The 26,938-nt window shown below is 38.1% G+C and overlaps 1 protein-coding gene across 4 annotated transcripts in view; it reads right to left on the reverse strand.

The window, feature by feature from the left end:
- Positions 1-623: 623 nt before the first annotated feature.
- Positions 624-26,938, reverse strand: part of LOC126272507 (uncharacterized) — a 561,656-nt gene continuing 535,341 nt past the window's right edge. For all 4 annotated transcript variants that reach the window (XM_049975404.1, XM_049975401.1, XM_049975403.1 and 1 more), the window contains 3 exons: positions 22,657-22,865; positions 19,583-19,891; positions 624-5,425 (listed from right to left, as the gene is read on the reverse strand). In XM_049975404.1, the coding sequence (XP_049831361.1) occupies positions 5,264-5,425; positions 19,583-19,891; positions 22,657-22,865 (680 nt within the window). In that variant the 3' untranslated portion in view covers positions 624-5,263. The remainder of the gene's footprint in view (positions 5,426-19,582; positions 19,892-22,656; positions 22,866-26,938) is intronic.

Consider the following 26,938-nt stretch of genomic DNA (forward strand, 5'->3'; position numbering starts at 1 on the left):
TGTCTTCTATGGGTATTGCCGACTACAGCACCATATTCTGCCTGTTTACATATCTCTGTATTTGAATATGAATGCCTGTACCAGTTTCTTTGGTGCTTCAGTGTATAGTGTCAAAGAATATTGGTCAAATTAATTATGTAAAGTGCTTTAAGTTACACCTCTATTTTGTTGACCGCATATGTCAGTCATGTTTGGTACACTAATTGCTTTGTCCTTAAGCTTACTACATGGTGATCAGCTATCATTTGCTATCCTAGTGGGTTACACATAGCCTTTTCTATGTAAAGTGTTTATTGTCTTTCTATCTATGCAACAGCTGTGAAGCGTTTAAATGTAAAATGTTGTCCACCATGTCAGAAATTATGATGCCTTGGTGAGTAATATTAATCTTTTTTGTAAGTGTTACTTTGTGTACGGCCTATAACCTAATGATGTTTGTCCATAAACTTCTGTAACTGGTTTTGCCTTTTCACTGATACAGATACCAATAACATAGTGATTAGTGAAACTGGTATTAACAATAAGAAATTGTTAATACAGCTCTGTGTCATGGATTTTTTAAATACATTACCACTGTTGGATACCACCTGCAAAAAATTTTCAAAATAATGATAATAATAATATAATAGCTTCATAGCTTTATTTCTTAGAAAATACAATCATCATAAACATTTTACAGCAGTGTGATTTGACTGCTATGGAACAAGAAAGGGTACTAATTTGCTTACACTTAGGTTTAAATACATGAATAATAAAACTGTCAACATACATATATATATTTTTTATAAGCAGAAATAATTTATAAGTATTAACTGCAGTTTAAAAACTACTTTGCATTGTCATAGCAAAAATATATCCTTTGGTCAAGTAAGTACCTCTCATTTTAAGAATGTTGTTCAGTCTTTCAAAGCTGGTGAAGCAGTTAGTTATACAACATAACATAGATGATAGCAGTGCACTTGATTAGATAAAGATATCTAGGCACTGCTTCTCAAGAATATACATTACTTGAGTTATTATTTAACACAACATGCTGTAGTTGTTAAATATGGATAAAGTGATGGAAGAACAGTTATTTCTCTGTTGCATACACTTCAGAGACTTCTGTGTCCTTGGCTGGTAAACAAGTGATCATAATAAAACATAAGTTTAATATCAGTCGACCTATAATCACAGAAATCATCAATTGCTGCAACATAAATATACATATATTCTGAATCCCGTTGAAAATAATAGTTGCTCTAACCACTGAAATGGCGTTTTAAGCAATAAAATTCACTCTCTTAAAGCTCTATTTTTGTAACTGTACACTATTCGTAACAAAATTCCCAAATTTCTGCACTGTCACTCATTCTATTTTGGTTTTTGTATGAAATGTAAAAGAGAAATCGAGACACAGATATGGAATCTGCCTTATTGTTTATGCAATGGAACAGAACATTGGCTAAAATGTATAGTCATTGTTTTGGTACGAGGGTTAGCATGTTACATAATTTGCAAAATTAAGCTCTACGAAAATTTGTTGTACAAACTTTAGAAATTAAATACTTGGGGATTAAAGGAGACCACTCACTGAAAAGTGGAAGTGTTGGGTTGTCGATAGCCACAAACAAAGGAAAGATACCTTGCTAGCTTTTAATGTTATCCTTTAAGGCTCTCTCTCTCTCTCTCTCTCTCTCTCTCTCTCTCTCTCTCTCTCTCTCTCTCTCTCTCTCTCTGTGTGTGTGTGTGTGTGTGTGTGTGTGTGTGTGTGTGTGTGTGTGTGTGTGTGTGTGTGTGTATCTTTTACTCTAGCCTGCCAAAGAACATCAACATCTCCAAAAGCTACCGAAGGTTTCTTTCTTTTGTGTGTGTGTCTACGGATAACTCAATGCATCTGCTTTTCAATGAGTTGTCTCCTTCAATCCAAAAGTATTTATGTTCTACATTCTACAAGAACTTTCCTACAACATTTAAACTTCATAAATTGTCATGAATTGTCAAAAGCGAATTCTTTTTATATAAAAAAGAGACAAATTAGACACAAACATTAAATAAAGCCTTTACAAATACATAATGATATCTACAGTTTATCATACAAAACAGTTCAATGAAATATAGTTCATATTGGGTAATATGGAAAAATAGTTATTAAACAAATTTGGACAAGTGCAGTATAATCACGATAGCAACTCCGGGTGATACTATCTCAAAACAGAAAAAATCATGCATGAAAGAACAATACTGTAATTCTTTGGCATGAATATATCAAAAGTTGAGGCAAGATAATGATATGAAGCTGTCAGTATCAGACAACTATAACGACATTACACAATAATTCACATAAAGTAACTGACAGTATATAAATTAGAGTCCTCCATTATAAAGCAAGCAAAGGCACTAGTTCCAAGCAGTGGTTGAAAACATGAATAATCAAAGAGCACCATACAGTAGAAAGACTAAAAGCTATAAACATTTTATTTTAGTTCACAATGAAATATATTTTTAACAAAATACAGGAATGGTCACCACATATTAAAATAATATTACTCATGTAAAAAGAACTCCCATATTACTAGATACATTTGGGTACCCTAATCAAAGAAATAGGTAAACCATTTAAAATTCTTCAGCATGATGACTATGGTTAAAATACCATGTCTTGCTAAATTTGAGATAAATGATGTAAAGCACTATAGTTAAAACTGTAATTTTTCAACAGAAAAAATTCTTTCGTTGACAACAACTGGCACCAAATGAAAATGTATTCATGTTCAGTGACAGAAACTCTTACACATACAGTTTAGCTCTGTATCCCTACCATTTTACACTATTAAATGTTAGATAATCCTATGACAAAAACCATAACTTTTTTAAATCAGTAATGTTTATGCCTGCAGACTATTACTCCTCCATTCCTCATCCCTGTGTGGATGAGAAAACCAGCGAATGAAAATAATCTGTTCAGTTTTTATTAAAAACCAGCAGGCAATGACATGAACATTTTGGTATTGGAAAGGAATAGAAGTTGTATTGTAACCAAGGATTAATTTGAACAGACTCACATTGCTTCCATGGTTCATCCAGTAAATATATACAAATTTTATTTCTATAATTAACTGTTTTTTCCATGATTACTGTAAGATGCAAGGACATATCATTAAGTGTAGAAGTCTGTTGTAATTTAAAAGCAATTCTAATTGCACAATCCAGTATTGCCATGACCTCTTTCGAGTAGTGATTGCTCGTAATCAGGTTTCCACAAAATGTTACTTTTAATTAATGTCTGAACAATGTGTGTACTTCTAGAATAGTTATGAAGTATATAACAACATACACATACAACAGGAAATTTTTGTATAGCAATGTACTGTGTTGTGCTGAAAAGATATACCACTTTCAAAAATGTTTATTCAGTCAACAAAATCACACAGTTATTCCATTGTATCGAATTCAGTTTTGCACCTGAACATGTAATAACTTGTTAATATACTGACATACTAGTGATATAATCTGAATATGATTGCTGCAACAATCACAGCAGTGATTCAGTGCAGTCCCTGTGTAGTTTTATTAATTGAAAAACTACATTTCAAAAAAATAGGAGGAATTACAGTTGCTTCCGCACATACTGAGTCTGAGGATCGTGGGCTCACAGTGTCTAGTGCAGATTCTACATATTTAACTAGTACATCTGTATGCAACTGTGTGCTTTAGGAATACTTATTCTAGAGAGACTTCATTCACCACAACTCATTAAAGGTAGGACATTTCACGGAAAGCTGGTGATGATTACTTAGTAATTAGTAAAAAATAGTCTCAGTCACATTTACTTGATGAGGCAGAAGTCTGCTAAGAAGTTGAGGGATATGTTTCAGTATTACCTCAATGCCCTAATTACTGCTGCTTCAGATTTGTCTGATGATGGTCTGCTGATTGAACATGCTCACAACAATAAGTGAACATGAGTGAGATTGTTTATACAATCAGTGTACAGCATCTGCTGAAGTTCTAAAGACATTAAGTGTAGAATTATTGACTAAACATTCACTGAAGCCAGTCATGGCAAAAAGGTATTATGCTGCTGCAACTGTTTAGTCACTATATTTTGTAATTTGATCACTTCCTATTAATCCAGTTTCCGTTTTATAACATTGTGGTTATGTAAGATGATGACAAAGGGAGCTGTAACTATTAAAAAAACAAGATAAATTTAAGTTCTGTTTGTCCTCAATTTGTTTTTTACAAAAATCCTCTTTCTTCAAGTCACACACATCTGTAAGATACAGAATCTAGCATCCAGCAGCATGAACTCTCCTTACAATCTGCAAGATACAGACACTCGTGTTATTACTAGACTGCTAACAAAGAATAGCTAATCTAAGTTTTCTAGAGAGTAACCATGATCATGAAGCCAGATTTAACAGTCAATAAATTCTTTAGTGCTGTTTCAGTCTTATGAAAACACACACACACAGTACAATTTTAATCTGCAGCAAAGAACACATCTTTATATTACCTGACTGATATCCAGTACCCCAGTGGACGTAACAACTAGCACTAAAAATGCTCCATTTACTTTCTTATACAGTCAGGCTCCCCAGAGGTAATCCAGTTGATCTTGCCACACATGAGAGGTTTCAAAAGTAAAGAAATGATATCTATAGGCAGCTAATGAGTAATTGGAATATCCTAACTTGAACTAAATTATAATTGCTCATACACAAGCAAAATGATCATACATATTTTTATGATGATCACAACATTAAAATTCCTTAAGCTTACATACTATTTTCTTTAAAACCATCAATTTTTATTTTGCATAAATTCTCTCTAATAGTTAATCTCATGGAACAGTATAAACTCAGTATGCTTGCAATGACAGTGGCTATTTTGGAATGAAGTAAAGCTCTGTCTATCCAAATCTGCAATTCTTTACTCTTGACAACATTTCTAATATCATCACAAAACTTGTCTCCCACATTACAGCTTTAAACATTGGAAGGCAACACCTAGAGTAAAAATTATGAGTATATTATTCACACTCCAATCCCTTTGAGGCAAAAATCTATTCCCTTGCTTTATGAAATAAGTACAGAAAAATCCTCTGCCAAAATCTCTCTAGTCTTGCTGTTGCAGGTGCCTCCCACAGTTCACAATAAGTTAAATTAATCCATGAAATTATTCATCTCCTGTTGTAATAATACTCCAAGGACTGATGGGAACAGTAATATTTACATGTAATTTCAAATCACATGTTATGGAGGTGTGATGTTCCTTCTTTCTAGTCACTGTCCGGTGGCTGTCCACCTCCACTAGTGGTTGCCTTGAGCATGCGACGTGCGTATTCACTCACATGCAACACACCCCACACAGAACTTGCGATGTGGAGGTTTCTAGCGCAGACTCTGTCACTGTTGATACTTGCCGTATGAAGCTCAGTGATCTGAAAATTATAATTACAGTTGTTAAATATATTTCCTCTCTGTTTGGCAATGATTCCATTTTATACAATTCCATGCATTTATCATATTAAAAATACAGGGTGCCCACATGAAACCTTCTTGATTTCCTAATGCGATTTTAAAAACTTGTGTTACAGGTAATAGGGTCTGCAGCATCATGTAAAGCAAATCAGAAAGTCTGTGCAGATTTATTCCAAATGATTCTTTTCATTTTGTTTCATGGGCTAAATAATTACTAGAAATGGCTACAGATCAAAGGTAGCCCATTGCATGTTGTGATATGTAGAAATGGAATCACCCATTGCTGTCCAAAGAAATTTCCGATGTGAATTTCAAAGATAGCTGCTAGATGTTAAGATGATTAGGCTTAGTATGACAAGTTTCTAGATACTGGGAGTGTAAACAGATATACAAAAATGCTGTTTGTGAGAAAAAAAAAAGTTGTTGTTTATTGGTATTTTGCCCATGGATCTAATAAAATGAAAACTGCAAATTCATAACAATGTTATTCACACTAAACAAGTTTTAACTTTTGCAATATTTATACAGCTGATAGCTTTCTCTGCAACTATTGAAACTTTGTGAATGCTTACTATGAGGTAGCAGGTGAGCAGTGTAAGAGGAAGAGAAATGTCTTTCTCTTCTTTAAAAGTAGGTACCTTTCTCCTAATATGTATAAAATACTCACATATAATATATTAATAAGCAGTAAATTACAAATAATTCATGTTTGTTAATTTGTAGCACCTATAATTGATTGTTTGTACACGTTACAGACATAATCTAGTGTGTCTGCTTTTGTCTGTCAATTTATAAATTAATTTATTCCACATCCCTAACGGCTCCTCTTCATATACAAAACAAAATGCATGAATAAATGGGTTAATTAATGAACTTTATAATTCATGCTGAGTTTGACTGCAATTTTGCCTGAGGCAACAAGGGCTCAGGAGACCAGTTGAGTGGATGGTTGGCTGATTTATGGGGTTGAAGGGACCAGACTACAAAGGTCATCGGTCCCTAAGTTGAGGGCAATAAATAATATCTTGAAAAGTGGTTATCTATTTATATTTGATTTCCAATTATCCTATTATGCATGTGAGATGCTATGATACAGAATTAGTCAAACAATATATAAACATAAATTATATAGAACACATAACAAGGGAAGTACAGTACATTTACAAAAACACTTGCAGGGAAAATAAAAACATAAAACTAAAACAAAATAAAAGCAATGTGAAAAGAGAAGACATCATACAAGGATGAACGGCACTACATAATAAACAGAAAATAACAATATTATGAACACAAAGACTCTACTTCTCTGTTAAAAAAATCATATAATGAATAAAAAGTTTCATCAATAAGGCTTTATTTTATTTTTAGTTAATCTACTCTTAGACCTAGAATGTTATTTGGCAGTGTATTAAATATTTCGGACCAACGGCCTTGCCACAGTAGTAACACAGGTTCCTGTCAGATCACGAAAGTTGTGGGCTGTTGGGCTTGGCTAGCACTTGGGTGGGTCACCGACCAGTCTGCCAAGTGCTGTCAGGAAGTGGGGTGCCCTAAGCCCTTGCAAGACTAATTGAGGAGCTACTTGACTGAGAGGTAGTGGTTCCAGTCATGAAAAGTGACTATGGCTGGGAGAGTGGTGTCCTGTCCACATGACTCTCCATATCACATACAATAACGCCAATAGGCTGAGGATGACACAGTTCGTCAATACCACTGGGCCTTCTGAGGCCTGTTTGGATCGAGTTTACTTTATTAAATATTTTAATACACCTTTCTCTACTTGAGGTAAGATTTCTGTAATCACAGTGGAGAGTAGAGTTCCTTCTTGTATTCTGATCAAGGTACATTTCATTGCTTTCATGGTACATGGGACCATCAAGCTAATAATGTAATAAATGTATTGGGAAGTTGTAGCATGCATCCCAAGTTTCCTAAAACGATTATGACAGGAGACTTTCGGAGGAAAATTTGTGCATAATTCAGACAACCTTTTTCTGCAGAAAGAAAATTTCCTTTAATGGAGATGAATTGACCCAGATGATAATTCTACAGCACATAACAGAGGGAAAGTACTGAAAGTAAGTAATTTGGCACATTGTACCCTTCGTATTTCTCCTTTCAGTTTTTGTGACTAGAGGCATCATGTTTATGCTAATTAGTTTTGTTCACGTTTACTGGCAGTGAGTTTACTTTAAATCAGGTTAGGATTTCTGAAAGTAATTTGTTAGAATCAGCCCTTAGATTATTGGACTGCTTTTTGTTGCATATCCCTGGGATATGTGTGTGTGTGCAAGTGTATACCTGTCCTTTTTTCCCCCTACGGTAAGTCTTTCCACTCCCGGGATTGGAATGACTCCCCACCCTCTCCTTTAAAACCCACATCCTTTCGTCTTTCCCTCTCCTTCCCTCTTTCCTGAAGAAGCAACCGTTGGTTGCGAAAGCTAGAAATTTCGTGTGTGTGTGTTTGTGTGTTATTTTATTGTGCCTGTCTACTGGCGCTTTCCCGCTTGGTAAGTCTTGGAATCTTTGTTTTTAATATATTTTTCCCATGTGGAAGTTTCTTTCTATTTTATTTACATCATTAATTTGAACCCAACAATTACATTTTTTATTGTCTCTGTTGTATTTCAAAATCTTTTCTATCATCTTACTTTCTCTTTTTGTTTGTACAAGTAGTTTCACTTTGTATTCATCTTCCCTTTTTCCGTAATTACCATACATTTTATCCTGCCTAATTATACTCAATAATACGTAATTTACTTCCAAACCATAACCTAAAAACTTTAACACTTTCAACATGACCCCTGCTATAAAATCCACTGTTCCAAGTTTACAAACATTTCATGTAAACTCGTGAATACTATTTCACAGCTTCAGTTTCTTTCACCCATTAAATAACCATCTCAGCTATTCCCAACAACTTTTGTTTTATTTCCATTCCCATTTTTCCCACATAACCGATCATTTTTTAGCAGATTCTCACAGGTTTAAACGTTATTATTTCTTCGTCAAACAATTGTTAGCCTCATTTTCATAATCTGACAGTACATAACCAGTCCTTTGAATACATTTACACGCAGTGTTTTCGAAATTTTCCTGAATTTCCCCACCCTTTAACGTGTTTTGGAGACAACACAACTACCTAACCTTTGCACCCATTGTTGTTCACCAACCTAAGTTCAGCACAGGATCAACATAGCTCATCTCAAACCAACACTTTTTCGACTTTTTTCACACCTTTATCTCTCCCTATATATACATCTATTTATTTTCACTTTAACCTCATGTTACCCTTTCCACCTTCTAATACCATGTCAACCTCACAACATCCCTACAATGACCCCATTAAATTTTATTTACATTCCCTCTGCAAACATGCCTTCACCCTAGCCAGATTATGCTCCCATATTTTATTTACTCAGGCTTGTCTGACATTTGGCATTACCCCCAAAAGCCTCACACTTAAAGTTCCCATCTCTGGGTGCAATCCTACTTTCCATCAGTCCTAATACCAGTTCCAAACTGTACAATCCATAGCCCTCACCCGCCTAATCCTTCACCTATACATCGACTCGGCCAATGAACACACCCGTCAACTCCTATCCCAAATCAAAGTCCTCAATCTTTCCTCTCCCACATCCACACTGGCTGTTCATAGCATCCTCCTACAGGCCAACCGCAAATTAGAACAGCGTGCCACCCTCCACCTCAAAAAACTATCCAATCTCCTGGTTTCCCACCTCCGGAAAGGCAACTCACTCACCTTCCACAACCTTTCCAACAAACCTCCTCTCATTGCACACAGACCCAGTCTCTCCCATCTACTCAATCTCCCACTTCCAGCTCCACTCCCCCCAACACCTCAAAATTCTAGTCAACACAATCTAGAACCATAACACCCCAATTCAGTAGTTAACCTTTCCTCCAAACTGGGATATATGTGTGTGTGCAAGTGTATACCTGTCCTTTTTTCCCCCTACGGTAAGTCTTTCCGCTCCCGGGATTGGAATAACTCCTTACCCTCTCCCTTAAAACCCACATCCTTTCGTCTTTCCCTCTCGTTCCATCTTTCCTGAAGAAGCAACCGTTGGTTGCGAAAGCTAGAAATTTTGTGTGTGTGTGTTTGTGTGTTATTTCATTGTGCCTGTCTACCGGCACTTTCCCGCTTGGTAAGTCTTGGAATCTTTGTTTTTAATATATTTTTCCCATGTGGAAGTTTCTTTCTATTTTATATATATATATGGAAACATTCCACGTGGGAAAAATATATCTAAAAACAAAGTTGATGTGACTTATCAAACAAAATCGCTGGCGGGTCGATAGATACACAAACAAACACAAACATACACACAAAATTCTAGCTTCCGCAACCAATGGTTGCTTCTTCAGGAAAGAGGGAAGGAGAGGGAAAGACGAAAGGATGTGGGTTTTAAGGGAGAGGGTAAGGAGTCATTCCAATCCCGGGAGCGGAAAGACTTACCTTAGGGGGGAAAAAGGACAGGTGTACACTCGCACTCACACACACATATTCATCCGCACATATACAGATACAAGCAGTGTTATGCGTCTCGTGGAACAACAACAGTGTGGTGTACTACGAATTACATCCCTGAGGTGTAATCATCGCTGCTGATATTTACTGTCAACAACTGAGATGTATTGCAGATGCAATCTAAGAACAATGACCAGATAGACTGTGTGAAGTGATGCTGTTCCATGATAATGCCTGCTCACATTCTGCTAGACTGACAAAAACACTAAACAGGAGTTGGGTTGGGAAGCCATTCCACACCCACCTTATTCACCTGATTTTGTGCCATACTATTTTCACCTTTTCCATTCTCTTCTAGGAATTTCCTTTCTCGATGAAATTGTATCTGAACATGGCTTGATGAGTTCTTCACCTTAAAACCAAGTGGTTTCTACAGTTGCGGGATCAAAAAGTTACTTGAACATTGGCAGATTGTTGTAAATAGTGAAGGAGACTACATTAATGATGACTAAATATGTGTATCTGTTGTATTTATTAAACTTATGGAAAAATGTGCACCACAATTGACAAGCTGTACCCAAAACACATATAATGCAGTAGCTGTATGGGTTGGCAGTACAAACTATACTGAGGTCCATGAGGGACCATAGCAGCCAACCCACGGGCATCACATGTGTGGATAGCGATTGACTGATGCCTCATTAAATACCAGAGTAATGAGCAAAGGCAGACCGTTCTCTTCAGTGCACCAAGTCATTTACAATCTCCAGTACTGTTGAGTCTACAATCGGCGGTGTTTGCTCATTGTCTCTGAGACTTAGGTTCCATAGGCTTTGTAGGCCAGCTCTGGACTCAATGTAGGCATTACTCAGAGGCATTGTCACAGGACTTTAATATTTTAGGCTGAACAAGCTACATCAGCTGCACAATCATGACAACTGATTGAACAATCAGCCCAACAAGTGCTGCTGACCAGCATCCCAATATTTCGCCAATTTAACAACACAGAACAGGAATGGCCTGAATACCTGACACAGTTCCAAGCACATTGTCAAATTCACTGTGTACAAGGTATGTAAAACTACAATACCGTCTTTCAGTTGAGGTGTCCCCGTGTTCAGGTTAATACAAAAACTATTCCCAACTGCAACTCCTTATGAATTAGGTGATAAGGAAGTAATTGCTGCATTAACCAAGTACTATGACCAGCAAATCCAAGTAGCTGCAAGCAGATATCAGTTTTTTTGCTTGCAGAAAAAGTCAAAACAGACATGCCATAGGTGTTATACAGAACTAACGGGTATGACTAGGAAACGCAAATTTAAGTGTAGTTGTGCCAACTTTTGGAGTGACTTAAGTATTATGGATGTAATAAAATTCAACGTCCCAGATAGTAGAAAATGGAACAGATCCTAAAGTACTCTGATCCAACACTTCCTCAAGTGTTGTAAATATTAGAGCAATGATTTGGGTGCCATATCAGCCAATAAGTTTGATCAGCCCTGATTTGGTCGATTCAAGTCCCCCTTTGCTTGTAACTACCCCAAGCAGCCACAACAACGAGTGCTTACACAGCCACATAGACAGCTATACAGACAGGTAAACAGACCTGTGAACTTAGTGAAGTCTTGCCCTAGATGTTTTGCTCACCATAAAAGATAGGATTGCTCATCATGTAACACAACATGTTACACGTGTGGAACAAAAGGCCATGTCCAAGCAGTTTGTCTGCAACAGCACAAAAACATCAATTTTGCCCACTCCCAGAAAAAAACAGGCTCATGCACATGCAGCGAACGTTGTGTTTTCTAAACCTACAACAGGTTCTGACTAATGTAAGAGTAAGGTTGTGCCTCATTCTGGCCCTAGTGCTGTGCAGTGATGTTCAAACAAACTATTTGTCTCATTATGAATTGATGGCCATCGAGTGAACAGGTGCATCAATAACTTTGTTTAATCGTGCAACAGTTAGTCTCACCAAGCCTTTCTAAACCTAGAAAGCACCTCACTGCTTACAATGGACAGGAAAATCCACTACTTTGACAGTGTCATTTGCCTGCCACTTACAAATCTCACACTAACACAGTGAATTTTACTGTGTTAAAATCAAGAGACAGTGAGAACATATTTGGTTTAGATGCATTTAATTTTTTGGCCTTAGCATCCACGACAATATACTTTCCATATCAGCTTGTGATCCAAAAGAAAATGTAGCTAGCTTGCTTAAGGAATTTCCTGAACTATTTTCAGAAGACATGGGAAAAGCTAATAACTTTGTAGCATATGTTACTTTGAAAGACAATGTACAGCTTAAGTTTTTTTGGGCCTGCCCTGTTCCGATTGCTTTAAGAGACAAAATTGTCAGTGAATTGAAAGACTTGCAAGATAATGGTGTAATTGCTCCCATTCAAGCTAATCAATGGACAAATCCTCTTGTTTTGTTGCCTAAGCCTTCTGGTCACATTCACTTTTGCATTGACTTCAAATCTACAGTCAACCCACAGGCAGTATCCATTACCTCCCCATGAGGAACTCATGGACAGGCTTGGTGCAGGATGTTACTTTTCTGAGATAGATTTGCATGATGCTTGCTTGCAGATTCAATTAGATGCAAAATCACAGAAACAGATTGTTGTAAATACATACTTAAGGACTGTTCAAGTATTTATGTTTGCCTTTTGGCAGTGCTTCCACACCTACTAATTTTCAACATTACTAACAGCTGACTGAAAAAGTGCCATTTTGCTCAAACTACCTTGATGGCATTGTTGTCTCAGGTTGTACACCAGAGGAACACATTGGCAGTTTGCATACTATTTTTTTGTTGTTGTTGCCAGAAGAGGACTCAAGCGTCATCCCGAAAAGTGTGACTTTTTTCAAACTACAGTACTTATGTCACGAGATAAACAGTCATGGTGCACACCCCCTCCAATGTCATTTGCTTGCAATCCATGACCTGCCTGTTCCTTGCAATGTGTCTGAACTGCAGTCAGTACTAGGCAAGATGACGTACTACACTCTGTTCATACCAAATGCCGCTCAGGTCGTGGCTCCATTGCATCGTTTGCATCACAAAAATGTACTTTTTGTGCGGACTAAACATTGTCAAGATGCATTTCAGAAACTCAAAAATGCCTTGTTCAGTGACAGATGTTTAGTACATTTTGATCCTGCCAAACCAGTAGTTTGCAAATCTACACTTTTTCCTATGGAATTGGCCCTGTTTTTTTGCACAGAATTGGTGCACAAGACAAACATATTGCTTTTGCCTCAAAGATGTTAAACCAAACTCAGTACAATTATTCTCAAACTGAAAATGAAGCTCTTGCTATTGCAAATGGTGTGACAAAATTCAATCACTATTTGTATAAGTGGAGGCAAAAGCAATATGTTTGTCTTGTGCACCAATTCTGTGCAAAAGAACAGGGTCAATTCCGTAGGAAAAAGTGTTGATTAAGTCCTTTTTTCATCCATCAAAGCTGGTCCCTACACACACTGCTCAAAAATTGCAGTGATGGGCTTTGTTGCTTTCACATTATCAGTATGAAATTGTGTACGGACCTACATCCCATCTTGCCTTCTGATTGGCCCAGACGCTGGTTTTGATGCATCTGCCGCATCTTGTTGCCAAATTGATGTGCAGGACTCTGAATTGCTTGGAATCCTTTCCCTTGTGCTACAGAAACATTAGACAGGCCATGGAAGTAGACCTAGAGCTGAAGATTTTGATGCATTATATTCACGTCTTGGCCTCGTGCATTGAACAGTACATAGAACTCAGTTGTGTGCTGATATTTTGCACGGGATAATCTTTCAGTTCGACATCGTGTGATTCCAGCTCAGAATGACAATGGACAACCCCATTTGCTTATTCCCAAAGTGTTGCAAAAGGATGTATTGTGGTTGCTCTGCCAAGGACATTGGGGAACTGTTTGAACTAAACAGTTTGCACGCCGGCATTGTACTTGGCAGGTATATTAAACAGATGATGTCACAGTGTTGCCCACGTGCAGAGAACCAATCTGCTCCACCACAGACATTCTCAGTTTGGCTTAAGACACAATTGCCATGGCAATGAGTGCACATAGGTTTTGCAGGACCATTTTGGAACACTTGTGGGCTCATAGTGGTATGCTCTTTTAACGAGTTTCCATTTGGCGGTGCCTACAGCTTCTACTACACCATGTAGCACCATTCAAACATTGTATCAAAGGTTTGCCAGAAGTACTTGTTTTGTACAATAGACAACAGTTCAACTCATGTGATTTTGAACTCTTTTGTGAACACTATGGTATTCGTCATCTAACAAGTGCTCCATTTCTCCTGCAGCCCAATGGAGAAGCAGAACACTTTGTACATACTTTCAAGTAACAGATGGTCAAGGTTCATACTACCCACACACTGGAACAGGCACTGCAACTCTCTCTTGCCTCCTATCACTTCCATCCACGAAACGGACCATCACTGGCAGAACTTCTGCACAGTCACCACTATCGAATGCTTCTACACTTGCTACACCCACTGCAGCATCCAGTGCCGTCAACAGTCTGCAAGGATTGCTTTGAGCTACAAAATCGTGTTCTTTTCAGGGTTTATGGTAACTGTGGGCGCTGGGAAAGAGGCATGATCCAGGAACGCATTGGCTCTTATATGTATTTAATTGCAGGTACTGATGGTTTGCAGCACCGCCACCAGAGCCAAATTCGTGCTTTTCATTCTGCCTCTGATTCTGCTGCTTTTCTTCCTCCAGATTCACAACCTTGTGGAACTGCATGGCTTTCGCAGCCACCAGCTGGTGTCACCAGGGGACCCCAGGAGGCGCAGATGGATGATGCGCCCTCACCCCTGCTGTGCTCGCTCGCCGACCCCATGGACCTGAACCTGCCATTGGCCTCGCCATTTTTGCCTCAAGATATGCCCTCAGGCCTGGATGTGTGCTCTGCCAGCAGTTTTCAGGAGGCTGTTTCTGTTGTCTTGCAAGCCAGATGGAAGGGTATGGTTGGGAGTATGCCATCCTCCACAGCTACGGCTCCTGGCTCATCTCTAAGTCCAGTGTCCTGCCTCCCTCCCTGTTGTCATTTGCAGCCTCACTACACAACAATGGTGCAATATTTCAAGGGGGGACGTATGTGCTGGTGTGAGCTGTTGCCAGCACACTATGCAGCAAAGAGGTTGTGAGAAGATTGATAGAAACCAAAGTCAGACTCGCAAGAAATGCGCTATTGATGCCCTCTTGGCCTCCAGTATTGACATTGTCGCTGCAGACCAGAGGGCCTAGTGAGTTCCAGTTAGTAATCAAATGAGTCAACTAGTCTAGTCATCAGTCACAGCCCAGAGGGAGTTGCAATAGGAGTTAGTTTTGCCTCTAGCTCAGAGATAGGCAGCACATAGTGACCAGAATAGTGCACATAGCAGACTTGTACTTCACCAGTTGTGAGGCTAACATGGTCTATTATGGAGAGCTTGTACCACCACACTTGGACTGTCTTAAGTATTTTTCTATTCTTATGAATAAAGAACCCAATTAATATATGTGTGCAGTTGGTGTTATAGAAAGAGGATACCGGACATCCTCTCCTTGCTTCCCATCTTACAAGCCTACAGAAACAATGAGATGACACAAAAAAGGGAAGTGTGGGGGAATAACAACTGTAGAGGGAGAACAAGGGCTGAATAAAGTATGCAGGTTCAAATGGTTGTAGGTTTCAGTAGTTGTACAGAAATGAAGAGAGTTCCAGAGGATTGACTAGCATAGAGAGCTGCCCCAAAGCAGTCTTTGGATTGAATAGCACAACAACAACACATAATCAATGATACTAGAGAGCGTAATCAAAGTGGTTGCTCTTTAGGCAGTAAGTGATAATGGCTTTTTTCTGTTCTTCGTGTATCCTATACTGTATGTGCATCTGCTGTACAAAATGGAGCCCTACAGGATCAAATAAAGTTTAATTCAATTCAGTACCTCTGGCAATAGCAATAAATACAGAAGAAGATAACATTATTAAAGCGCTATAAATTGACGCTGCTATACTGATACATGAACTATCATTACTGAAGGATGAAAATCTTGAGCTGAAGAGTAGTAAAATATGTAATTGTGTGAATTTTCTAGTGGTAAAGTGAAGCCTCAAAAGCATGCACAGTGAAACGAGAAAATATAACCACAAAAGCCTGCAGAGTGATGAATCCCAGGTATCAGCAAACACATCCATAGCAGTTACTGAAGAAGTACTAGCTGAAATTCTAAACCAGTAAGTAAATATCAGTCGACATGGGTAACATACAACAAAAGCAAAAATTAGTCACAAAATAGTGAAAGGATAAAGAGAAAAAGGAATTTCTCATAATAGGCAACTCTATGTACCTGATGTAAAAATTTACTTCCATCCTGCACTCAAGTTCCATCAATTAAAAAACATCTGACCTGAAATGACAGATCTTTTGATGAAACCCTCAGGAACTACGCACATCAAAAAAAAGTTTTGAACTCCTGAATATAGACATTGACTGTGGATATTGTATAACAGACACAGTCCCTTTGACTGTTGAGAGATGTCACTAAACTTGCCCAAAGATGTAAACAACCATGATTGAGCAGTGCTTAACAGACGGAGGGGGCCCAACAGCCGATCACTTTCAATCATTCCACCAAGAAGGAAGTGCGTGGGTCGTATTATTGTAGTTAAACCATGCCTAGATGGCCAATACCGCAGTTTAAATCATGTCCACATTGTTAATTTGTGCCAGGAAGGGCTCTCAACAATGGAAGTGTCCAGGCATCTCAGACGGAACCAAAGTGATGTTGTTTGGACATGGAGGAGATACAGAGAGACAGGAACTGTCAATGACATGTTTCACTCAGGCCACCCAAGGGTTACTACTGCAGTGGATGATCACTAACTACAGATTATGGCTTGGAGGTACCCTAACAGCAATGCCACCATGTTGAATAATGTTTTTCTTGCAGCCACAGGATGTCATCTTACAACTCAAACTGTGCAATAGGCTGCATGATGTGCAGCTTCACTCCCGACTTCCATGGCGAGGTCCATCTTTGCAACCACAACACCATGCAGCACAGTACAGATGGGTCCAACAACATGCCAAATGGACCGCTCAGGATTGGCATCACGTTCTCTTCACTGATGAGTGTCGCATATGCCTTCCACCAGACAATCGTCAGAGACATGTTTGGGGGCAATGCTGCCAGGCTAAAGGCCTTAGACACACTGTACAACAAGTGCAGCAAGGTAGAGGTTCCCTGCCATTTTGGGGTGGCATTATGTGGGGCCGACATATGATGCTCGTGGTTATAGAAGGCGCCGTAACAGCTGTACAGTATGTGAATGCCATCCTCCAACCGATAGTGCAACTAGAGTGGCCAGCATGTTCTCCTGACATGAACCCTATCGAACATGCCTGGGATAGATTGAAAAGGGCTGTTTATGGATTACATGAACCACCAACCAGTCTGAGGGATCTATGCCAAATCGTCATTGAGGAGTGGGACAATTTGGATCAACAGTACCTTGATGAACTTGTGGATAGTATGCCATAAAAAATACAGGCATTCATCAATGCAAGAGGATGTGCTACTGGGTATTAGAGGTACCGGTGTGTACAGCAACCTCTGAAGTTCTCGCTGCATGATGGTACAACATGCAATGTGTGGTTTTCATGAGCAATAAATAGGACAAAAATGATGTTTATGTTGATCTCTATTCCAATTTTCTGTACAAGTTCTGGAACTCTCAGGACTGAGCTGACGCAAAACTTTTTTTGGATGTGTGTATATAGGGTGTGTTTGTACATGTGGGAACAAATTCACTCCATAGTAATGGCGAGGAACAATGTGTCAGTGAAACTACAAATATTATTCAAGCTGCCAGGAATTAATACATGGCTTGTAGGCTTGTAATTTGTAGCATAAACTACATGTCAGTAACTGATAAGTATGTAGATGTGTTAAATTCTCATATTAGAGAGCACTGCAATAATTTAGTAGCAACATTCATAGCCCTAATAAGTTTTTAAGTAACTTATGTCTAGGGGAAGGCTAAGCACAAGATGTTTAGCGAAATGTTAACTGATGCTTGCCAGATCCTAAAAACTAGAGGAAATTAGTAACCAGTTATGGGCATGTGAAATTATACTAGGCACCAAAAGCCCAGGGCCAAAAGACTTTATAAGCAAAACTGTGCTGAAAACTATTCATACAGTTCCAACTACATATTTCATGTATTATGTGGTACAATGTAAATGGTCTACATGTTGACTACTGAAGTAATAGAAATTATATAATTGACAAAATGCAATTTAGTCTGTCTGAATGCAGGAATGTTACAGTTGTTTGTCTGAATGAACACTGGTTGACAGGAGATACGTTAAACATTGTAAATGAAGTTGAAAAATTGAGGGCAGCTAAAGTTTCAGAATAAAGTAAAATGCTTAGAAAATTTTATGTACTTGTTAATTTTAATAAAAATTATAAAGAAAGAAATGATTTAGACTATTTAATTGAAAAATATAATTTTGAAGGTTGCATGAAGAGTTAGGTTACTGTAATTTCCAGTTATAGAATCCAAGGAAATGTGACATCTGAATGTTTCCTGTACGCATTTCATAGTTTTCTCAAATATGTAAGTCAAGAAAAAAAAGTAATGGCAACTGACCTCAACATCAATGTTGTAGGTGGAAGCCAAAGACATAAAAATACATTGATTTAATCAAATAACACAGCTTCAAATCAAATTTCTCACAGTCTATGAGAGAAAATGCTCAATCAGTAACCTGTGTAGATAATATTTGTGAGGGTTCAGAATTTCAATGAATTAAATTCAAAATTTTATCACAAATATTAAAGTTGGGAAATTTTCTGTACTTTCATAGACTACATATGTGCAAGCATCCATACAATTACTTTTGTTACAGCTCTAATAAGAATTGAGTGGGTCAAAAGATGTTATTTGTATTAATATTATATCTTAAATATGTGCATATATTTGTTTTGTATTTTATTATTTGTATGAGGCTCTCCTTGAACAGTGAGTGATGGGTAAGGTTGATAGCAGACATTCCTACACCACAGCAGGTGTTGCGTGGAGCTACTAACACCATACAGAGTACCACTGAGGGTCTCAGACTGCCACATTCCATGGATATGGAGTTACATATTGATATAAATTTTTCATGTGTGGAGTGTGAGCCTAGTCACTGCTCTGACCAGATGATTGTACTTGTATGGAATATTGGTGTGCTTTCTGGTGGGGGAGGGCAAAAAAAAAAAGGGGGGGGGGGCTGGATAGTGAAGCTGTACTGATGAGAAACAAGATATATTTTTAAAATAAAAAATACACATAATTTTAATTTTGGCTTAACAATATGTCAGAATTGGAATCACTTTCAACATCCAAAATATGCACCTTTTCGCATTTCTTTTCATTCATTGTTCTAAATGTTTCATTTTTGGTATTACAGGACAATTTCAATTTTTTTTTATAAACAAGTGGTCACATAACACAGTACAACTGACATCAAATTTAAATGCAGAAATAAAAATTATTGGTATTGGAGCAAACTTATGCAAATCTCCTACCATGTTGTAATATGACACATAAACACATACCTGGCTGCAGCAGGCAGCTGCTGGGTCACCAGAAGATGTCAAGCTGCCACACCAAAATTCATTCCCTGGCAGCGCATTGCCATCCCATGCATATGAAACTACAAGCAGCTGCTCAGGATTGTCTACCAGCCGTGACTGCGGCTCAGCTTGTGAAAATCGCACTCTTACATGACCCACGCGACCACCATCTCCAACACCACGCAGTGTTGCACCCTCCGAAAACCAGGCAAACCGCACCTCAGAAACATGTGAAAGTGATGGTAGCAGACGCTGAATGCAACTAGCAAATGCGTCAAGGAAATGGCGTTCCTGTGAAACAATATTAGGGTAACAGATTAGAAAACAGTTCTTTCTTACCTGTAAGCATAACCAGTTGAACTTTCTGCTTTGGTTCAACACATTCTCTCTCTCTCTCTCTCTCTCTCTCTCTCTCTCTCTCTCTCTCTCTCTCTCTCTCACACACACACACACACACACACACACACACACACACACACACACACACACACACACACAACACACACACACAGCTGAACAAGAAAGAAAGTACCACCAGATATATAACAAATGATGTGACTTACTTTAACTTTTGCAATAACATATTTCATCCAGTTTTGTACTGTCAACAGTAGAACTGTTTGATTAATTATTTATAAAAAGAAAATGTATTAGAAACAAAATGTTGTCATATAGCAGTGTGGTTTCAATTACCTGAAACTGCAGTCTTGTGTGTGAGTTGTGCTTGCGTGAATGAGTCTGTCTGTGTCTGTTGTCTGATTTTGATTAAGGTCTTACTGGCTGAAAGATTTGTTTCTGACAGTCTGTTTGTTGTGCCTATCTGCGGCTCAGTATCTCCGCTATATTGTGAGAAGCAACTTTTGGCGGCCGGGGTGGCCAAGCTGTTCTAGGCACTACAGTCTGGAACCGCGCGACCGCTGTGGTCGCAGCTCCGAATCCTGCCTCGGGCATGGATGTGTATGATGTCCTTAGGTTAGTTAGGTTTAAGTAGTTCTAAGTTCTAGGGAACTGATGACCTCAGAAATGAAGTCCCATAGTGCTCAGAGCCATTTGAACCAAGTAGCAACTTCCCTTTTCATAATATTGTCAGATGTATACATTGATGAAAAAATTAAGTAGAAAACCCATACAGTAGAAATTCTGAGACATTTAATTTCAGCTAATCAACATGATTAAAATGTATGTTAACTTTAGAAATATAACAAGAATGTGCTATGGAATGTTGGTTAAGCACTCTGTTATGTAAAAGGTATTCATTTTTCCATAACAGAATTTTATGTGATCAATTTAAATTTGTAAGTGATACAGATATTTACAAATACAATACTAAATATAAAAATGGTCTACTCTTCAGTGAGTCTAATTTTTGTATGAATAAGGGAGAAATACACCATTTCAGAATTCTCTGACAACTTATGAACTGAATTAACCTGTTAGACAAATAGGAGCATTGTAACCACAACAGCTTTTGTGACACACTTGAAATAGACCTTTTGGAGAGAATATTAAATATAAATAGGAGACATGTTTTAAAATGTAGATTAAAGTTGTTTGTCCTTGAGAGTTTCTTGCATACTGGTACCATAGAGGAATCCTTGAGTAGGTACAAAGAGGTAGTCAGTTACAAAGGTGTAAATGGTGAGGATAAAATGTTTTTAATAATGATGTTCAGTTCTTGTTAAAATCATACTGCACTATACATTCCAGATAATAAAGTTTATTATAAATATGATCCATGAAATATGGAACTAACTGATTAAATGTTTCTCCTACACCACAAGGGATTGATTTAGTTACGAGGGACAAATCCATCACTGTCACCACTGTCAACCAGTTTCATACGGCTGAGAACAACAACTTGCCTCTTAAGTGTCTGAAGCATATTGCTTTGTTAGCTCAGAATTTTTATTTACCAATGGCCTTCTGTAAAAGTCTAGCATATTATTGTGGAACAATTTTATTTATATCAGGAAGATGAATGGAATATCAACCTAACACAGCACTCATCTGTGGGACTTTACTTTCATTTTGATATTAAAAGCAGTGACACAATAAAATCAATATCATAATGAAAATTATATTTAACACTACGCCCCAGTGTCTTGATTTATGAGAATCTCTAACTACATCATTTTTTGGAGAGTCTGCCTTTAATTCACAAATTGTGTATGCAATCAAGTAAAATAACCAATGACTACCTAAAGGTGTGTTTACACCTGTGTGAATTTCCATGTGCACTACGTGCATGCAGCCATTTCACAAAGAGGCAAGGAGGTACACGCACCAATGCAAAGTCATGCATGCTTCTGAATTGTGCACATGGGGTGCTGGAGTCTTCGCAGATCAGACAGGGAGACATATACCTCACTTGCATGTAGGGCAAGCACAGACACGCAGCGACCAGTCAAAGGATGCACAGGTATAAACATGCCTTAAGAAAGCTTTAAAATAAATCACAATTATTTATATTGATATTAAATATTGCATTTATACAAAGATCATTTTTGAGAAAAATGCTGAGATGTTACAGTTATTGGTGATAATGTAGTCATTTCTCAAACTGACAACATACACTACAGGAATAACAAAGTAGTTTGCTGAAAATGTGAGAATGAATATAATTAATAACAGAGCACCACAAACAAGGATTTTTAAAAGAATTATATCATGTTCACTATCAGCTATATTATTTATTACAATATTCATGAATGCAATTTGGAGCTTGGGTCATTATAAAGTGGTAGTATGAGGAAAACCAGCAGTTCACAACGTTAATAAATGAGTAAAATGGATGTGAATCATCACATACACCACCAGTGTATAAGAAGTGGGATTAAATCTCTCAAAACTAGATTCATCATTTCTGCACATTTTCATAACGTACACTGTAATGGTCAAAAACACAGGGGAATTCATTTTTGTATTAACAAAGAAGTTGGATAACAAGTTCAATGTGCTATTATAGGTCAAAATGACATCAAATATTTATTTCATCCAAAAATGTTTGCAACTGATTTGAAGGACGAGTGAGTAGGAACATTCTTGAGGATTCTGACCTGATGCTTTGAAATGCGCCATACTCCAAGGCCTGCTCCCACAATGTGCACTAGGGCAGTGGTTCCAGCAGCCTCAGCACGAGATGCAGCTTCCAGTAGTAGAGTTTCAAAGCTGACAGACATTCGCCGCTGGTACAACATGTTGTCAAACAGTAGAGTATCTCTATCTCCTAACTGCAGCTCCACATAGCGATCAATACCACCACTGCCTGTGGAATAAATGAATTACATTTATGGCAAAGTACTCACTTCATTTGACATGTTTAGTTGGACTACACATACAAACAGATTTCTACACCTGCACCTTCATTTATACTCTACAAACCACTGTAAAGTGGATAGCAGAAGGTACTTCCACTGTATCACGTATTCAGGCATCTTCTCATTTTATTCACTTATGGAACACAGGACAAATTATTGTTTAGAGACTCAAAATTTCATCAAAATGAAATATTTGTTGGTGCAGGTAAATCAACTAGGGGATTATTAATAATTTTAATTAAAAGGTGTCTCTGTGCATAATGTAATTAGTCAAATTTTGTTTTTGAGATCTGTATAAGAGCAATTTATAGGGGGGTTGTAGTATACTCGTAGATTCCTCACTTACTGCTGATTCTTGAAACCTTGTAGGTAGGCTTCCATGAGAAATTCTGCATCTATCTTCAGGCGTCTGCTAGTTCAGGTTTTCCAGCAGATGCATAATGCTCTCTCATGGATCAATTTCATACCTGTGACTATTTGTGCTAGCCTCCCTTCTATACATTCAATATTTTTTGTTAATCTTATTTTGTGTAGGTTCCATATACTTAAACAGTATTCTGTGATGGGTCACATGAGTGTTCTACAAGCATTTTCCTTCAGGACAGACTGAAACTTCCTTGTATCATACCAATGAAATGAAGTCTGCCACATTCTTTACCTATGACTGAGTGCATATGATCATTCCATTTCATATCGCTACAAATTGTTACACCAAGATATTTGAATGAGTTAACTGAATCCAACTATCACTCAATGATATTGTACTCATAGGGTACTTCAATTTTTTGTTTTGTGAAATGCACAACCCTACATTTCTGAACATGTAAAGCAAGTTGTAATTTTTGCATCATACTGAAATCTTACCATGATCTGACTGCATATCTGTTGTAGTTATACATATCATTCCATGGGAGTGAGATGTATCTCTACCTTTTCTTGCTGGTGACTGAGACTCATAATAAAATACTGTACATAGAAAGAAAATAATAATATAATATGTACAGTACAAATGTGCAGATACTGTGCATTGGTTTTATTTTTATTGTGCATGTGGTGAGTCATACTGAAAGATGAGTGCTCTTCAGCATGGAATGGCAATCACTGCACCCTTTCGAGAGGAAATAGCTGCTTGGACAAGGAAATAAGAATTCTATGGACTGCCATTCTGCCCTGGGGATCATGGAATTCCCAAGAACTCGTATATCAAGAACAGAAAAAAACATTGTAATGGAAATGAGGTGAAATTTGTGATAAACACTGATCTTTTGAATAAAATCATTAATATTTTCAATTAATATGAGAGACTCGTGTATTTAAAGTGGAAGGTAATACATGTTAATCCACGAATAATGTGAAGATTTTATTCATAAAATGTAGTGTAGAAGAGACTGTATTTTTGGAATTTAAAGTAATTATTACAATCTTGGTCAAGAAGCCCAAAAGACCTGAGAGATATATGGTAATACTACTAATGTAGTTGCACTCTCCTATCACCAACTACACTAGTCATGTAACTGGCAAACTGTATAATTTCAAAGGGAGAGCCATCATGAAATGACATGTCATACACCAGCTGTTATGTAAACACTGTTTGGCCTTTCACATCAGCATGACTACCACTAAGTCATCAGTTAGGATGAATGGGCATAGGCAGAGGGTGTATACCAGCAACATACAGTATCCTGTTGCAGAACATGATCTGGAACATGACAGTCATGACCTCGGTGCCTGTTTCACCACACGCGCCATCTGGTTTCTTCCCCCATATACCAGTTTCTCAGAACTCCGCAAGTGGGAACTAGTGCTACAACATGTCCTTAGTTCTCATGACCCACCTGGCCATATTTTATGTTAATTTCTTCTGTTTCAACATTTCTCGCAGTAACTACTCCTTTCTAGTTTTCCACATCTTTCATTTTCTGAACATCTATTTTTCACCATCCCCCTCCCATGTCTGTTATTTACAGTGCACTTAGTTTACACTCTTATTAACTCATGCACAAGATTTTAGCAGTAATCTCTGTCTTGCATATTACCCAGTCTTGCACCTTTAAGCTATCAAGGTTTTCAAACTGTGTCTGGTGCATTTCCCAATGATAGTCTTTCATTCTCATCCCATCCAGTAAGTCTCCCCTGACCTGTAGTTCTGGGTGACTTTCTGAACTCTAACCCTTTTTGTAAATCTCTCCAGTCCTTTTCCGAAAGGTAACTATATTGTGTGCTGTTTGAGGCTTTCCTGACATAGTATCTGCTTGAAAGTTTCGCAGGCATTGCGTTGCATGGTATTGTTTGAACTGCACAATGTTTCCAAGAAGCAGCTGCTTGTCATCTTCAGGCACTACTGTTCCTAGCTGCTGTGGTTTGTCAATTTACATGATTGTCCACTAGAAAAATGTAGTTGCCAAAGGTCAGGGCTAGAATATTATTGTACAGGATATCAACATCTAGTGCCCCTGGTGGGTAAAGGGGCTGTGGACTCTGCATGTACAATACAGGAAGGTTGACCACAAACCACAGATCTCCACCATACATGAACAGATGAGGTGTTGGTATCCAGCTTAACTATCATGGCATCAGTTCCCCATCTGCGCTAACCCATTGGATTTGTCTGCACCTGATTATGTCTTTGTGCCACAAATTCTGGTTCTATGATTTACTGAGTTGAAATTCCATGTATCTTTTAATCAAGTCTTTAGAAGAATTATCCATAGAGCAGAGTGACTTGAAACTTCTCAGCGAAACTACTGAAGATGTAAGAAAAGAGCTGAAAGGCAATAACTAGGATACCAACACCCAACGAGAACATTGACACTGATGAAAGAAAAGCATTCCAATCTTTAAGAGAAGACACACAAATGGCGATTTTATCTGCTGACAAGGGAAACATTAGTGTTCTTCTGTCTGTAACATCTCATTACATCTTATTTTGGCAAGTTGATGGATTTACTTCAGGGTTCAACACATCATCATACGCAGAAGGATCCAAAAACACGGTGCTATATAAGACATCTGTTCTTAAATCCAGCCAGTTTCCTGACCACCTGAAAAAAACTTAAGAGTACAAATGCCAAGACTTCATGGTCTGCCAAAGACACATAAGGAAAGAATTGTGCTTTGCCACATTGTGATCTAACAAAACATTTGGCATATCTTTTGATCCCTTTGACAGGGAAATGTGAAAACCTTACATGGAATTCAGATTTTATTTGGTGACTGAAGAACCTGTGCCTTAAAATGAATGGTCTCTTTGTTTGCACGATTGCCTCTGGTGGATTCACTACATCCCATAGGAGCTCCTTCACACATGGCACATGCCTCTAGGAACTTTCTGCATGATGCTGAGATACTCTCATGGCCACCAAGAATGGCAGATCAGCCCCTGATAGAACTCTGTAGGGCTAGCTTGGACTTTCACTTCACCCCAGTGCCAATTCAGAACATCAAGGACCAGCTTGCCTCAGGAAAAGGGCTGTTTTAAGGCACAAGTGATACAAGTCACTGCTTTGGCACCAAACTGAGAGGGGTGTCAGAGGCATCACAACTGTAAGATTTCTGTGCAGGACATATCACTTGCAGCACCAAGCTGAGATGGGTGCCCAGGTGCAGGATTTCTATGCAGTGTGTATCTCAATTAGTAGTAAAAACTGACGAGGTGAAAGTGTATGAGGGAAAAGGAGGGGAGCCACCAAATGATGGTGGAAAAATGTTCTTGAACTGACCCTGCTCAGGAGAGGATACATTTTTATGACACCCTTTACAATGATGTCAGCGCATGCATCCAGCTGAGGTGTGGTGCAACATTATACTGCTAAGTAGACTCATTCTCCCATATTCTTTGCAATTGTGACTCCATTTGAAAATTGCTCAAATAACAACACATATTTTCTCCACCAGGGATGTTTCATTTAGTTTTCTCCTCCCCTTGTGTGTGCTTCAGCTTTTCTATAAGGAAGCGAATTTACAGAAGAGTGGAAAAACTGGTAGAAACCAACTTAAGGGGAATATCGGTTTGGGTCTGGAG

Source organism: Schistocerca gregaria, chromosome 5 (genome assembly GCF_023897955.1).
Source record: "Schistocerca gregaria isolate iqSchGreg1 chromosome 5, iqSchGreg1.2, whole genome shotgun sequence".
NCBI lineage: Eukaryota > Metazoa > Arthropoda > Insecta > Orthoptera > Acrididae > Schistocerca > Schistocerca gregaria.